The following is a 15705-nucleotide window of genomic DNA, read 5'->3' on the forward strand; positions in this document are numbered from 1 at the left end:
ACTTTATTAATCTTGCTAGCAGTCTATCAATTTTGTTGATCCTTTCAAAAAACCAGCTCCTGGATTCATTTATTTTTTGAAGGGTTTTTTGTGTCTCTATTTCCTTCAGTTCTGCTCTGATTTTAGTTATTTCTTGCCTTCTGCTAGCTTTTGAATGTGTTTGCTCTTGCTTTTCTAGTTCTTTTAATTGTGATGTTAGGGTGTCAATTTTGGATCTTTCCTGCTTTCTCTTGTGGGCATTTAGTGCTATAAATTTCCCTCTACACACTGCTTTGAATGCATCCCAGAGATTCTGGTATGTTGTGTCTTTGTTCTCGTTGGTTTCAAGGAACATCTTTATTTCTGCCTTCATTTCGTTATGTACCCAGTAGTCATTCAGGAGCAGGTTGTTCAGTTTCCACGTAGTTGAGTGGTTTTGGGTGAGATTCTTAATCCTGAGTTCTAGCTTGATTGCACTGTGATCTGAGAGATAGTTTGTTATAATTTCTGTTCTTTTACATTTATTGAGGAGAGCTTTACTTCCAAGTATGTGGTCAATTTTGGAATAGGTGTGGTGTGGTGCTGAAAAAAAATGTATATTCTGTTGATTTGCGGTGGAGAGTTCTGTAGATGTCTATTAGGTCCGCTTGGTGCAGAGCTGAGTTCAATTCCTGGGTATCCTTGTTGACTTTCTGTCTCGTTGATCTCTCTAATGTTGACAGTGGGGTGTTAAAGTCTCCCATTATTAATGTGTGGGAGTCTAAGTCTCTTTGTAGGTCACTCAGGACTTGCTTTATGAATCTGGGTGCTCCTGTATTGGGTGCATATATATTTAGGATAGTTAGCTCTTCTTGTTGAATTAATCCCTTTACCATTATGTAATGGCCTTCTTTGTCTCTTTTGATCTTTGTTGGTTTAAAGTCTGTTTTATCAGAGACTAGGATTGCAACCCCTGCCTTTTTTTGTTTTCCATTTGCTTGGTAGATCTTCCTCCATCCTTTTATTTTGAGCCTATGTGTGTCTCTGCACGTGAGATGGGTTTCCTGAATACAGCACACTGATGGGTCTTGAGTCTTTATCCAATTTGCCAGTCTGTGTCTTTTAATTGGAGCATTTAGTCCATTTACATTTAAAGTTAATATTGTTATGTGTGAATCTGATCCTGTCATTATGATGTTAGCTGGTTATTTTGCTCGTTAGTTGATGCAGTCTCTTCCTAGTCTCGATGGTCTTTACATTTCGGTATGATTTTGCAGTGGCTGGTACCGGTTGTGCCTTTCCATATTTAGCGCTTCCTTCAGGAGCTCTTTTAGGGCAGGCCTGGTGGTGACAAAATCTCTCAGCATTTGCTTGTCTGTAAAGTATTTTATTTCTCCTTCACTTATGAAGCTTAGTTTGGCAGGATATGAAATTCTCGGTTGAAAATTCTTTTCTTTAAGAATGTTGAATATTGGCCCCCACTCTCTTCTGGCTTGTAGGGTTTCTGCCGAGAGATCCGCTGTTAGTCTGATGGGGTTCCCTTTGATGGTAACCCGACCTTTCTCTCTGGCTGCCCTTAACATTTTTTCCTTCATTTCAACTTTGGTGAATCTGACAATTATGTGTCTTGGAGTTGCTCTTCTCGAAGAGTATCTTTGTGGCGTTCTCTGTATTTCCTGAATCTGAATGTTGGCCTGCCTTGCTAGATTGGGGAAGTTCTCCTGGATAATATCCTGCAGAGTGTTTTCCAACTTGTTTCCATTCTCCCCGTCACTTTCAGGTACACCAATCAGACATAGATTTGGTCTTTTCACATAGTCCCACATTTCTTGGAGGCTTTGCTCGTTTCTTTTTATTCTTTTTTCTCTAAACTTCCCTTCTCGCTTCATTTCATTCATTTCATCTTCCAGGGCTGATACCCTTTCTTCCATTTGATCGCATCGGCTCCTGAGGCTTCTGCATTCTTCACGTAGTTCTCGAGCCTTGGTTTTCAGCTCCATCAGCTCCTTTAAGCACTTCTCTGTATTGGTTATTCTAGTTATACATTCTTCTAAATTTTTTTCAAAGTTTTCAACTTCTTTGCCTTTGGTTTGAATATCCTCCCATAGCTCGGAGTAATTTGATCGTCTGAAGCCTTCTTCTCTCAGCTCGTCAAAGTCATTCTCCGTCCAGCTTTGTTCCGTTGCTGGTGAGGAACTGCGTTCCTTTGGAGGAGGAGAGGTACTCTGCTTTTTAGAGTTTCCAGTTTTTCTGCTCTGTTTTTTCCCCATCTTTGTGGTTTTATCTACTTTTGGTCTTTGATGATGGTGATGTACAGATGGGTTTTTGGTGTGGATGTCCTTTCTGTTAGTTTTCCTTCTAACACACAGGACCCTCAGCTGCAGGTCTGTTGGAGTACCTGGCCGGCCGTGTGAGGTGTCAGTCTGCCCCTGCTGGGGGGTGCCTCCCAGTTAGGCTGCTCGGGGGTCAAGGGTCAGGGACCCACTTGAGGAGGCAGTCAGCCCATTCTCAGATCTCCAGTTGCGTGCTGGGAGAACCACTGCTCTCCTCAAAGCTCAGATGGAAATGCAGAAATCACCCGTCTTCTGTGTCGCTCATGCTGGGAGCTGTAGACCGGAGCTGTTCCTATTCGGCCATTTTGGCTCCTCCCCCCGTGATTTTCTATGTAAACCATTTGCTGGAATCTACAAACAAGCTACTAGAGGCAGTAAGTAGATTTAGCAAGTTTGTAATTAAAATCAAAACAAAAATATCCACTGTATTTGAAATGACTTACAGTGATATTAGAATATTAAATTATTAGGAATGCATCTAATTAAAAAGCTGTAGAAATATTTTGCATGTCAAACTAAAATATAGTATTGAGAAAAAAATTAAAGAACTAAAAGATATACCATATTCATGGAAACAATGATCAATATTGCTAAGAAGTTAATCTTCCCCCAAATTCACTCACAGATTCAACACAATTCCAATCAAAAGGCTATTTTTTGCAGAATTTGACAAGGTGATTGTGCACTTCATGTGAAATGCCGCAAGTTCTGGAATAATGGGAACGTTACAAGCTTGCAGAGTGGGTGGGCAGTTTCCCAGTCAGTTCAGTGCCTGCCTGGCACACGCTCCAGCCTGGCACACGCTCCAGCCACAGGCACAGAAGGCGTATGTGAGTAGACTTCCCACTGTCTGTTGGTGCCTTTTGGTGGAAATTTACTTTTTCTTTGGTTGCCTGTGTGGAAAAAAAATTGCAGTAGTCCATTTATCCACTTAAAAAAAATTGTGTGTCTTTTGACCAAGCAAAATGGATGCATTGCATCCCTTATTTCGATTCTCCAGTGGCTTCTCATTGCCTTAAGCCGACTATTCAATGGGCCCCGGGACCTGCAGGCCCCTCTGCCCAGGGCCTTGCTCCCTTCCTGACACAGGGGCTTTTGAGACTTTCTTCTGCTTTCCTTGGACTGTGCTCCTCCTGCCACAGGAGGCTGCTGGTGCCCCGTCTGTGTCCAGCTCTATTTACAGGAGCCCAGCTGGGCTGAGGCTTCCTGGGCCCTTGGCCAGCCCTCAGCCAACCCTCCCTGGGGGGTCCCAGCCTGCCCCGGGGCCTGGCCTTCCGGGCGCTGGAGCATCTGGTGCTGAGTGGCCAGGCCCAGGCATGCTTTCCCAGGTTCCTCTGCATCTGTGTCTCAGTGCTGGACACAGAGAGGCAGGTGGAAAGGAGAGTGTCCTCACAATTTCAGGTGGAAAGGAGAGTGTCCTCACAGCAGCAGGTGGAAAGGAGAGCGTCCTCACAATTTCAGGTGGAAAGGAGAGCGTCCTCACAGCAGCAGGTGGAAAGGAGAGCATCCTCACAGCAGCAGGTGGAAAGGAGAGTGTCCTCACAGCAGCAGGTGGAAAGGAGAGCGTCCTCACAATTTCAGGTGGAAAGGAGAGTGTCCTCACAATTTCAGGTGGAAAGGAGAGCGTCCTCACAGCAGCAGGTGGAAAGGAGAGTGTCCTCACAGCGGCAGGTGGAAAGGAGAGTGTCCTCACAGCAGCAGGTGGAAAGGAGAGTGTCCTCACAGCAGCAGGTGGAAAGGAGAGTGTCCTCACAGCGGCAGGTGGAAAGGAGAGTGTCCTCACAGCGGCAGGTGGAAAGGAGAGTGTCCTCACAGCAGCAGGTGGAAAGGAGAGTGTCCTCACAGTGTCAGGTGGAAAGGAGAGCGTCCTCACAGCAGCAGGTGGAAAGGAGAGTGTCCTCAGAGCCGTGCGTCTCCTCCATTTACACCCCAGCACCGCCTTGTAGGGGCAGCCTAGCCCCACAAAAGCACCTGCAAGGGGAGGGGAGGGAAACCTTGAGGGGCCGCTCAGTTCATGAGGCCATGCTTTAACCCTAGAGCAGGGACAGGAGGGAAAATCCCGCTGGGTTGGTGGGGACCTGTGGCCACAAGAGCAAGCGCCATTTAATTATGCGACGTCCACCACCTTCAAGCCTCTCTCGTAGAGATGACGGGCATCTGACTTCTTAAAAATGACATTGTTTTTCACATATACAATATTTTTTCCTCACTGGCGTTTGATGGCACAGAAGACGGCTTTCTAGAATTTGTTAACTATGGGCTTCAGATACTGTGTCCAGCCCCAGAAACCTCTTAATTTGTATCCTATATTAGAGACCCTGCTCCAGCAAGCACCATCTATGAGATGCTGCTCCGCTGGGCCCACATCCTTCAGCTGCTGTGGGTCTCCACTTCCAGTCAGAAGGCAGCAGGTCCTTAGCCCACTGTGGTGCCCAGAAAGGTCTGAATCTCCTCAAATGCAGCAGTGCCATGCTATCACGGGGGCCTGGATACCTGACACAGCCCAGTGAAATGGAAAATGTAATTTAAATAAAAACAGTGCTTATCCAAATAAGACAACTAATAGTTTTTTGATGAAACTCTTAAGAGGTAACATCTCAAGTGACTTCTATCCCACACATGAGGGTGAAACTTCCTCTGTTTCATATTTATATGCTACACGAGAAAGCAGTTAACTTTCTATTTTTTCCAGTGTTGTCTTATGTTTTTAAAGATCTTTCTTCCGTGTAGTCTGTGGATAAAAGCTATTATTACAAAATAAAGCAACAGCAACTCTGAAAACACAGCACAGTCTTCATGACGCTCTGCGTGTGCCCCAGCTACAGAGGACGGCTCAGCACAAGCAGATAATGTTCCCAAGGAATTGGTATCTGAGGCACAAGGCACTGTGAGCTGTGACCCTAGCCCTTGCAAATGAGGACAATTCGAATTTCTTTGGGCATTGGTGCTACAGACATCAATGAAGACATCTCACTCTAGACCAGATTCTGCCTCTGAAGTCAGGGCTGGCCGTCAGAGGGGCTGCCGCACTCCTCAAGGGCGAAGCTGGTAGCAGCCGTCTCAAATGCTGGGTGAGCCCAGAGCGAGTTGACCCCAGACAGGTGGGCTGAGTGGCCCAGGGAGGGCCCTGGACACTCTTTTGGATGGGAAGAGAGGCAGGTGCTGCCTGCACCCTGGGGACAGAGGTGGGAGGCACTCGACCAGCTGTCCTCAGAAGCCCACCTCTCAGCCATCTTGTTCTCATTATCAAGAATATAACAAAGACATTGTAAATTTCCCTAAAGATAGACAAAAGTTCAAATGAGCAATACAGTCAAGAAAAGGTGGGACCTGTTTGGAAGACAGTGTTTGGTGAATCATTGAACCAGAAACTAAATTGCTCTGCCAGGTTTATCTGGAAATTGTGACATTTTGTTTGCGATGAGGCAATCTTTTATTTTTTCCTCATCAAAGTAGGTAAAATAGTGAGTTATTGAAATCAAACACATATGTTTAATTACATATGGGAATTTAAAAACTGAAAGACTTGACTCATTGGGAGAGTGTTTTAAAACATCAGGGACTGGCAGGTGCGGCCAGTCTCTGCCCTCACAGGCTGCTGGCTGTGCAGGGGCTTCCCTGCTTGCAGCAAATCCCTTCTGAACTCAGCCCCGGGAAGGCTGTGGACACCGGGAAATGGTGGAAGCAGGTGTAGCTCCCAGGACCTGATACGGTCGGCCGCAGCCCAGAGCAGACTGCACTTGTAAGTTTGAGGACAGTTCCTGTCTGCTCCATTTTTCAAAGTAGAAAGGCCACTTCTATGGTTTTAATTGTGGTGCCAGGCTCAGGAGAGGAGATGCTGATATGAGACCCAGTCTGAGATTTCGTGTTAAAGCAGATGTCCATGATTTAGGAATTTACCACGAACTTACCAAGTATAAAAACCGAGACAGGCCGGGCGCGGTGGCTCATGCCTGTAATCCCAGCACTTTGCGAGGCCAAGGCGGGCGGATCAGGAGGTCAGGAGATCGAGACCATCCTGGCTAACACGGTGAAACCCCGTCTCTACTAAAAATACTAAAAAATTAGCCAGGCGTGGTGGCGGGAGCCTGTAGTCCCAGCTACTTGGGAGGCTGAGGCAGGAGAATGGCGTGAACCTGGAAGGCGGAGCTTGCAGTGAGCCGAGATCACTCCAGCCTGGGCAACAGAGCAAGGCTCCGTCTCAAAAAACAACAACAACAACAAAAAAAGCCGAGACAGCTAAGTGGGGTTGAAAGACTTTTCATTCTCAGAACACAGGGTCCAGGAAGCAGAGTCACCCTATGAATTTTCTGCATAGTTTTGCAGAAATTGTGTTATTTTATTTATATGTACTCGTAACTTATACAACTGTATATTACACACATTATTCAAATGTGGCCATACGATCTCAATTAGGGCATTCAGCGCAGTGCCTTAGGCATAAAAATTTCCATAAGTATCTCTTTAATAGGCTAAAATAATTCAAAAAAGTAAAAAAAATACACAGAAAATACTAAAATGTTTGTAAAATATCACAATAAGCTTCATTTTTTTGACTAGCGAAAGCTCATAAGAGTTGATTGCTTAAGCACAGAAATGTGTGGGGATCCTAAAAGTTCAAACATCCACCTCACTGAGATTCTAGCAAGAGTTTGTGATTATTTTTCATTGATTGGAGTTCCTGATAAATACCTTTTTTATTCTTTTGAAAATGCAGAGGAGTAGTTACAGAGGGGGTAATCCTACTGTCTTCCTGAAACCAAAATGAGAATAAAATCATTTGTGGACAACACAACACAAAGCCAAAACCAACCAGTAACCAGGGCAGGAGGCCCCAAAACCAACCAGTAACCAGGGCAGGAGGCCCCAAAACCAGCCAGTAAACCAGGGCAGGAGGCCCCAAAACCAACCAGTGAACCAGGGCAGGAGGCCCCAAAACCAACCAGTGAGCCAGGGCAGGAGGCCCGAAAACCAACCAGTGAGCCAGGGCAGGAGGCCCCAAAACCAACCAGTGAGCCAGGGCAGGAGCCAGGGCCCCCACTCCGGGCTGCGGGGGAGTCACAGCAAATGGCCACTGAGGGTCTGGGTTGCCTGCAAATGTGAGCAAGTGACGGGGTTGGGAAGGAGGGTGGGGAGCAGGAGGAAGGTGAATGGGCCGTGGCCACCTCCCTCCTGGTTTCCTTCTGGCCCCAGTATTGGGACACCCAGGGGAGCACCTGCTGCAGCTTCAGGGCGGGCGTCCACGTGCAGGTAGAGACCAATGGTTGGGAAAGTCTACTACACCATCCACTGGGCAGGACGCAGCTGGAGCAGAGTGCCCCAGTGCGGGTCCTGGATGAGTTCACCACGAAGCACCTGGCTGGGTGTGGGGACGTGGCCCGGGGAATGAGCTCACCACAAAGCGCCTGGCCGGAAGTGGGGACGCCGCCCTGGGGATGAGCTTACTGTGAAGCACCCAGCCGGAAGTGGGGACGCCGCCCTGGGGATGAGCTTACCACGGAGCACCCGGCTGGGTGTGGGGACGCGGCCCGGGGTATGAGGTCACCACAAAGCGCCTGGCCGGAAGTGGGGACGCAGCCCTGGGGATGAGCTCACCATGGAGCACCCAGCTGGGTGTGGGGAGGCGGCCCTGGGGATGAGCTCACCACGGAGCACCTGGCCGGAAGTGGGGACAAGGCCCTGGGGATGAGCTCACCACGAAGCACCCGGCTGGGTGTGGGAACACGGCCCTGGGGATGAGCTCACCACAAAGCGCCTGACCGGAAGTGGGGACGCGGCCCTGGGGACCAGCTCACCACGGAACACCCGGCCCTGGATATGAGCTCACCACCGAGCACCCGACCGGGTGTGGGGACGCAGCCTTGAGTGGTGCCTCAGCTGTCACCCAACCCCGGCTGCATTCTCTGCTTCCTCTCCAGCCGTCTCTACAGAACCCGCAGGACTGGGAAGCCAGCTGCGCGGCTCGCACTCACCCACAAAGAGCTGGCTGTTGAGCTGCAGGAGCCTGTGCCCGTCCTCGGGGGCCTGGAGGGTGCTGGGGGGCAGCAGGTCCACTTGCAGCAACGCCTCCTTCACGTTCCTCTCGGCTCGGACCAGGTGCCACCGGTTGTCATTGAGGGGAGTGGGCGACTGCACCGTGACCTCGCAGGGCCCGTTTCCCACGTCGAACGAAAACGCCACTACCGCGGGGGCTGGAAACATACCACAGGGAAGCAGTGTCAGTGACAGCCGAGGAGGGGCCTGAGCTTGGACCACGGGGAGGGCTCCCTGGGGACAAGGGCGTGGGGCCCTCAGGCGAGGAATCGACTTTTGAAGTAGGGTGGAAAGGCACAGTTAACTTATGTATACGGGAAAATAAATAAGCTCAGAATATACAGTTCAGTTTACTAAGTAAGGAACTGGAAAGGTAATGACCCATGGCAGAGAAACTCGAAACCACCTGGGTCTGTGGAGAATTTCGTCCTGAACCTCACACAGTTTGATGAGGAGGTTGGGGGCATGGGTCCGTAACATCGCAGGTCTGTGCCATGAAGGGACTGGGAATTCAGGAACGCCCTGTGGACGCCCTGGTGGGACCCAACGCCCTGTTTGTACCCAGCTGAATGCAGACAGGTCCGTGGGCCCCCTACTGTGCTGCCGGGGCACATGGCCGGTATCCTTGACCAGCGCTGAGTGGAACTCATAGACCTGAGAGCTGGAAATGAACCAGTCAGGGGTGGGGCTGATGACAGGGGCTGGGGGTGCTTCACGCACAAAACCGCCCCAAGAGCTTACAGCAAAGTAACAGGTGCCCCGCAGAGCTTCCCGGATACTCACAGCGCAGCTCCAGGCTGATGAAGTCCGTGATCCCCAAGTTTTCCAGCAACACCCCAGAGGAAGCTGTCGTCTTGAAAAAGAAGGACATGTCAGCGCTGAGCTCTCCGTGGAAGGTGGGGAAGTGCAGGTAGGAGGCCTCCGTGTGGAAAGACGCCGAGTTCCAGAAGGACCCTGACGGGGAGAAGGGGGAGAGGGCAGTAAACCCATGAGGCGTGTCAAACATTCACTGTTGAGCGTAGCCACAACCTAAGAAGGCTGCATTTGTGTTCTTTTTGACGTTTTCCTGAACATGAGGTCTGCGCGCAGAGCCGCGGTTGATGAGAACAGGGAGGTGCAGGGCCCCGCGTGGTACAAGAAGGAATTCACCTTTGCTGTAAGAAAAGTGTCTTCACTCTGAACGCTTTACCCAGGCAAATCACTTCAATAATGTTCCACCATACTTTTATTATCAAAACATTGGTTTGTTCATCATTTGATATTTTAAGCACCTTTGTAAATTTAAGTTAAAGAAAATATCCTGCAGAAACCCATTGAGCTGGCCACGCTCACCCTCCCACCCAGGCATCCGGAATTTCTCCACATCCAGTCAGGGCCACCTCCACGTGGCAGGAACCCCGGCTCTCATCCAGGCCTGGGTGGTAAATCTTCCTCCAATGAGAAGATTCATCAGTGGAACCCATGCCTCATGCTATGACCGTGTCTCACAAACATACTGTTTTCATCCAACGATCTCCACGTCTCCTCAGAAAACTGGATCGGAAATTTTCTCATACTGGTTTCTGTTAGTGTAATTTCTTTTTTTCTTTTTTTTTTTTTTGAGACCGAGTCTTGCTTTGTCACCCAGGCTGGAGTGCAGTGGCGCGATCTTGGCTCACTGCAAGCTCCACCTCCCAGGTTCACACCATTCTCCTGCCTCAGCCTCCCCAGCAGCTGGGACTACAGGTGCCCACCACCATGCCCGGCTGATTTTTTTGTATTTTTAGTAGAGATGGGGTTGCACCGTGTTAGCCAGGATGGTCTCGATCTCCTGACCTCGTGATCTGCCCGCCTCGGCCTCCCAAAGTACTGGGATTACAGGTGTGAGCCACTGCACCCTGGCCTGTTAGTGTAATTTCGTATCACTTAGGATCAATGCAAAATAAATGGCTTAAAACATTTTAACAGTGCTCAAGTTGATAAAAGCATCTTCCCAAGTGATCAGCATGTTAATGGAAATGGAATTCCAAAGGCATGTAATACAATCCTGTCATATGTACTAGATTTAAATGACTGTCCATTCATGGTTTTTATCTGGACTTTCATTCCCTCTATTTTATCTGGTTGTCCTTCTGAGGCAATGCCCTTCTGAGGCAATGCCATGAGCTTCTCTGGATTTAGCTTGACACTGGCTTTCGTGGAAGGCCCGTGGTGTGGCGTGGTGGTGAAGTAGGACCCAGCGGCTGTGCATGACCCTAAAGGCTCAGCCAGGTAGGTACTGGCCATGCTGTCCTGGACTCCAAAGCTGCTGGTGTTGCCTCGAAAGTTCTGGGGCATCCATTGTAAGCACAGATTGTTATGTGAACAGCCCATTCCTCGTCACTCCCCAGACTTGATAACATCCTCACACCTAAATTACTTTTCCTGGAGAATGAGTTCATGCACGGGTGTCAGAAAAACAGTGACATCCCACTATCCGTTCCCTCTGTTACCACGGGAGAGGGAGACCCCACTCATCTCTGCTCTGAGTGGGCGCAGATCCGCATTCTCTCCCATCCGGAGCCACGAGGATGACACTCAGCTCATCCACCTCTCAGCTTCACCTGGAAGAACTCATATTAAGGAGTCCTTGCTCAGGTTTTCAGCAGCTCACATGCAGCCAGCTGCCCCTGTTTGCTGGGTTTCCGCTGAGAATTCTTTCTGAAGATGTTTCATTTTTCTCTGGAGCATTCTCTGGTTAAATGAAGCTGTAAGCATATTTCTTAACTTCTGTGTTACTGTTGTTCCTGGGCTTGGCCATAGTGAACTCTGTGAATTAAGGCGATGCCAGGCACCCGCCGGGAAACCCCACATTTGCAGTCTCAGGCGAGTCCCTGGAGATGCCTTGAGATCATCACAGTGCTTTTAGTTGAACAATTGCAGAAAAAAAAATACGTGAATTAAGACGGCAGGAAAGACAGAAAATCAGGCCTATTCGCACCCCTGGCTGCTGTCAGGAGTGTCTGGGTTCCTTAATATCCCAAAGTGGAGGAAATCATGAAAGGATGTCTCTTGTTTCATTTTAGCTTTGTGAGTGGGGGCTCGTTTAGTCCAGTGGACGAGAATCTGCTCTACATGCTGCCCGTTTACACAAGGGCCACTCCGGGACTGAACCTTCAGCTCCCTGAGGGGCTGAACCTCACAGGAAGCCCAGTCAGTTGGTCAGCTGGGAACCAGAAAAGCAAACGCAGCTGCCCCCACGCCCCCTCCACACCTGGAGTCCTGGGGTCCTCTGCCCAGCGCACAGGTGGGCAGGAGAAGGGGCTAGGGGTCCTGGTGCCCGAGACTCCCTGGGGAGTGGCTCCAGGGTATTCCTGGCAGGAGCCATGGCCTCTCGTGCTATAGGAGGTTCAGCTGGAAGAACACTTCCAAGTCACCCACCAGGTCACCCACCAGGAAGGGCTCGGCACAACCACATGAGCCTCCTGCGCAGCAGGGACTTGGTGACAGCCCTGCTTCAAGGTGACTTCGTGTGTGTGTGTGTGTGTGTGTGTGTGTGTGTGTGTAATGCCAAGGGTTACAGAGCCCAAACGCAATTTCCACAGCAGAGGGGGTGGAAACTGCATTCACTTGTGTGTGTGTGTGTGACGCAAAGGGTTACAGAACCCAAGTGCGATTTCCACAGCAGAGAGGGGGTGGAAGCTGCCTAGGTGGAGATGTGGAAATAAACTCTACAGACACACAGGGTCTAAGACGGGGCATCCAGGGACTGTGCACGTGCAGTGTGGATGGCGTCTGTGCATGTGTAGTGTGGATGACGTACAGATGGTATTCACCTTTTACACAGAGGGTGGATGTATTGTGCGCATATTGTATATAACTTGGTGAACCTCCCCTCACAAAGTTAAAATGAAACAAGAGACTTGCCTTCAATGTTTTTCTCCGATAGACATTGCCCATTCAGGAAAATAAGTTTTATTTGCCCTATGGGATTAAGGTTTATTTCATAAATTTTTTTTTAAATTTCTATTTGATCTACAAATAAACTTCCAAATAATAAATTATTTTTAAAAAGGAAGAGAAAACATGTTAAAAGGCAGGTGGCTTTATAAAGCAAGGATGCATACTTCCAAGATCCAAGACATACACAATATAACTGTATGTTTCTTAAAACTAGGAATAGAAATTATAAAAATGCTGAGATAGTAACTTTTTCTATTCAAATTTACCTTTCTGACTATTTACAAAAATGAACTGGTAAGCCTGGCTTTTTAACAAAAAGAAAACACCAGTAGTGGTTATAATTTCCCTGTTGAGAGCATAGCTACTCTTGATTTTAGACTTCAATGGTTCCTCTTTTGAAATTTGTAATGCTATTTCCTAATTTTGGGGAAAATGATAGGAATCAAATATAAAGCAAAACAAAATGAAAATCATGCAATATGCTGGATATAATTACAGTTTTTGGTTGGTAGAACAGCTGGAAAAGAGAACAAAGCTATTCACGAACGTGTGCATAGAAAAGCTACCCTCGTATGGAGACACGTGCGGCATGAAATTGTCAGGCCAACAGGAAGGGATCATTACTCTCAGAAATTATCTCTTGACAGCAGTGCTAAGGAGCCAGCTCAGCAGATGCACGGCCGGGTCTTCCATGCGCACCTTTGCCTCCAGGTTAGAGGGTGGCACTTCTGACATCAGCAGCTCGACACGGACTCTGGAGGCACAGGCCTGCATCCATCACCTGCAGCACAGCAGCACGCACTGGGCCGTTCCTTCCTCTGTTCCGCTGCTGTTCATTCTCACAGCCACCAAGAATCAGCCGGTCACAAAGGAGTGGAAAGAAGCAACTCTGGACCCAAAGTTCCATCCGTGCTCCCCTGTGACCGGTGCAGGACGCGGTGTGGAGGGAGCCCTGGGCCTCTGTTCAATGTTCCTGTGCACTCCCTGGGCTGGCACAGGCCCCTTGCCAATAGGTCCAGGGGGCACCTCTGTCCTGCAATGTGGCCCGGTGGCACTGGTGCAACTGGACACACTCTCTCCCCGCCCTGAGGCCCTACAGGGTCCTCCTCATGGCACCGCTGCTCAGAACTCCTGGCCCGTCCCGCATGCCCACTGCTCTCTGCCCTGGGGGGCTCTGCCCTTGGCTCTTCCTCCCCCCAGACACCCACTACCCTCTGATGCCTCCCCCTCCAGCCTCTCCCAAGTCCAACACCCCCCTCTCTGCTCTGCCCATGCCAATCTCGGGCTTTGGAGCAGCTCATCCCTGAGCTCTGCACACGAATCCCAGGCTCTGCCGCTCAGACCCAACCCTCGAGGCTGCCAGACTTGTAAATCACATCCACTGCCCATTCAATCTTTCTGCTTTTATCTTCAGATCCAGCCCCAGTTCGATCCTCACCACCTGGCCTCTGTTGAAGCTGCTTCAAGCTCAGACTGGGTCACAGCAACCCTCAGCCAAGCCCCACATGCTTGGTTCCTGCTGAGCAGGACTCTCTGTGTGCTGGACGCTGCACCCACCCTGTCCTCCTCAATCCAGGCCTCCTTCCAGACATGGCCTTCTGTGGAGCCCTCCCTCGCCCTTGCCCTTCCCTCCTCCCTGGTCCCTGGCATCGTCCTGTGGGTGCGAGGTACACCTGTTCTCTTCTTCACTGTGGCCCCCAGGAGGGCGATGCCGCCATGGCCTCCCCTGTTGCATCACTGGAGCCACTCACACATTGTTTCACTAAAGGACTTGGCAATATTTCCTGTTTTCTTCAGCCACAGAGAATTCAGAATATGCCTTTCGTTCGGTTTTATAAAGTGTCCTCCAAGAAACCCTCCTGTGCTTCGCGGATCAAATGGAGAGAGGCAGGCAGGGAGGAAGGAAGAGGAGCGGGCAGGCAGGGACCAAAAGAGAACAGCCCCAAGCAGAGCGAGGGACTCAGAGTTTCAGACGGGGATGGATTCCAGGCTCTGGGCAGGCAGCCCCGATGCAGCCCCAAAACCCTGTTGTCAGGGCAGGGTTGATTTGATTCCCTTCTCCCAAAGTGGTTTAGGCACAGCAGTGCCTGAGGGGAGAGAATCAAGGACGACATTGTCTGAGGGGCGGCCTCCTTTGGGCTGCACAGCTGCACACCCTAAATATTCATGCTCTCTGGGCAGCTAGGATTTCCCAGACAGCTGCTCCAGTCACGCAGAAGAAATGAAAGAGCCAATTCCAGCAGCTCAGCCATGGCTTTTCCTTCCACAGGACACTTAGAAGAAGGTTTTCCAATGCCAGGTAGCAGCAGGGCCGATGTTTACATTAAATTTAAAATGATCAGAATTCAAATGTCAAAGATTTATAATGGCTTTTCAGGTCCGATCATCAAACTGAACATGAAAATAAAGAGTATCTCTTTCCTGCTTGTGAAAGGTTTGCATAGCATACACACTTCTGGAGAAGGAAGGTGGCGTGATGGAGCCGGTTCACAGAGCTTATCTCCCCAAAACACTGACCAAACAAAGAGCGATTCGTAAAAATGCAAAAGCACCGTGGATGACCCACAAAGCAGCTCTCAGAGGCTGCCCGAAGCCCCGTGTGGCTCCCGCCTGATTTCCAGGCTGACATCTGGGCCTGTTCTGATGGCCGTGGGCTGGTTCTGATGGCCAGTTCCAGCCTGTGGGTGCTTACCCAGGATGGGCATCCTCCCTGCCAGGACCCACAGACTAAAAACCTAATGGAGATGTGAACAGAAGAGACCCCAGTTCTCTCATAATTCATGCTGAGCTTGGAGCAATGGAGGACTGCTCTGAGCCAGGCAATCAGAGAGAATCTAGTCAAAGTCTTGGGGTAAAGATCTATGATCATCACAGGGCCGACTGAGGGGTCACTGAGGGGCAGGGACGGAGCCAGAGGTGGGAGCCGAGGGCGTAGAGCAGGAGAGAGCAGCCGTCAGGGAGCGCCTATGATGGGCAGGTGTGTGGAGAGAGCAGCTGTCAGGGAGCACCTATGATGGGCAGGTGCGTGGTGGCGCTTGTATAATCATCAGTCACATCTGTTCTTCCAAACTTCTACAATCCTACAATGACACATCACAAATGTGTGCTAAGGTTTAATTTAGAATAAATAATTGCTCTGTTTTTATTTTAAGTTCTAGTTAAGAACTTGGACCATAAAATCTTTGAGAAAGGTAAAAAACAAAACTAAACGTGGGTGGTGAAACCATTGAGGAGTGTCTGAAGTCACCGGATGTCTCAGCGGGACACGAGGTTGGGCGTGCACTGCCTCACAGTGGGGTGGTGCTCACAGGGACTGGTCTCCACCTGGGAAGCTCCCTGCTGCAAATGTGTAGTGGCCATGAAAGCTGCAATTGCATTTAAAAATATTGCTTTAGGTTGCAAATATTGTGAGAAATGAAATCACAGGAGCCACTGCTACAAAGGAGAGAGAGAGAGAGAA

General features: G+C 49.5%; 1 protein-coding gene across 1 annotated transcript in view; it reads right to left on the bottom strand.

The window, feature by feature from the left end:
• The window catches only part of LOC129031637 (contactin-associated protein-like 4), a 207029-nt gene that overhangs the window by 27216 nt on the left and 164108 nt on the right, over nt 1-15705 (bottom strand). The window contains 2 exon segments of the mRNA XM_054478145.2: nt 8264-8482; nt 9108-9278. Coding sequence (XP_054334120.1) covers nt 8264-8482; nt 9108-9278 — 390 coding nt within the window.

Source organism: Pongo pygmaeus, chromosome 11 (genome assembly GCF_028885625.2).
Source record: "Pongo pygmaeus isolate AG05252 chromosome 11, NHGRI_mPonPyg2-v2.0_pri, whole genome shotgun sequence".
Classification (NCBI taxonomy): domain Eukaryota; kingdom Metazoa; phylum Chordata; class Mammalia; order Primates; family Hominidae; genus Pongo; species Pongo pygmaeus.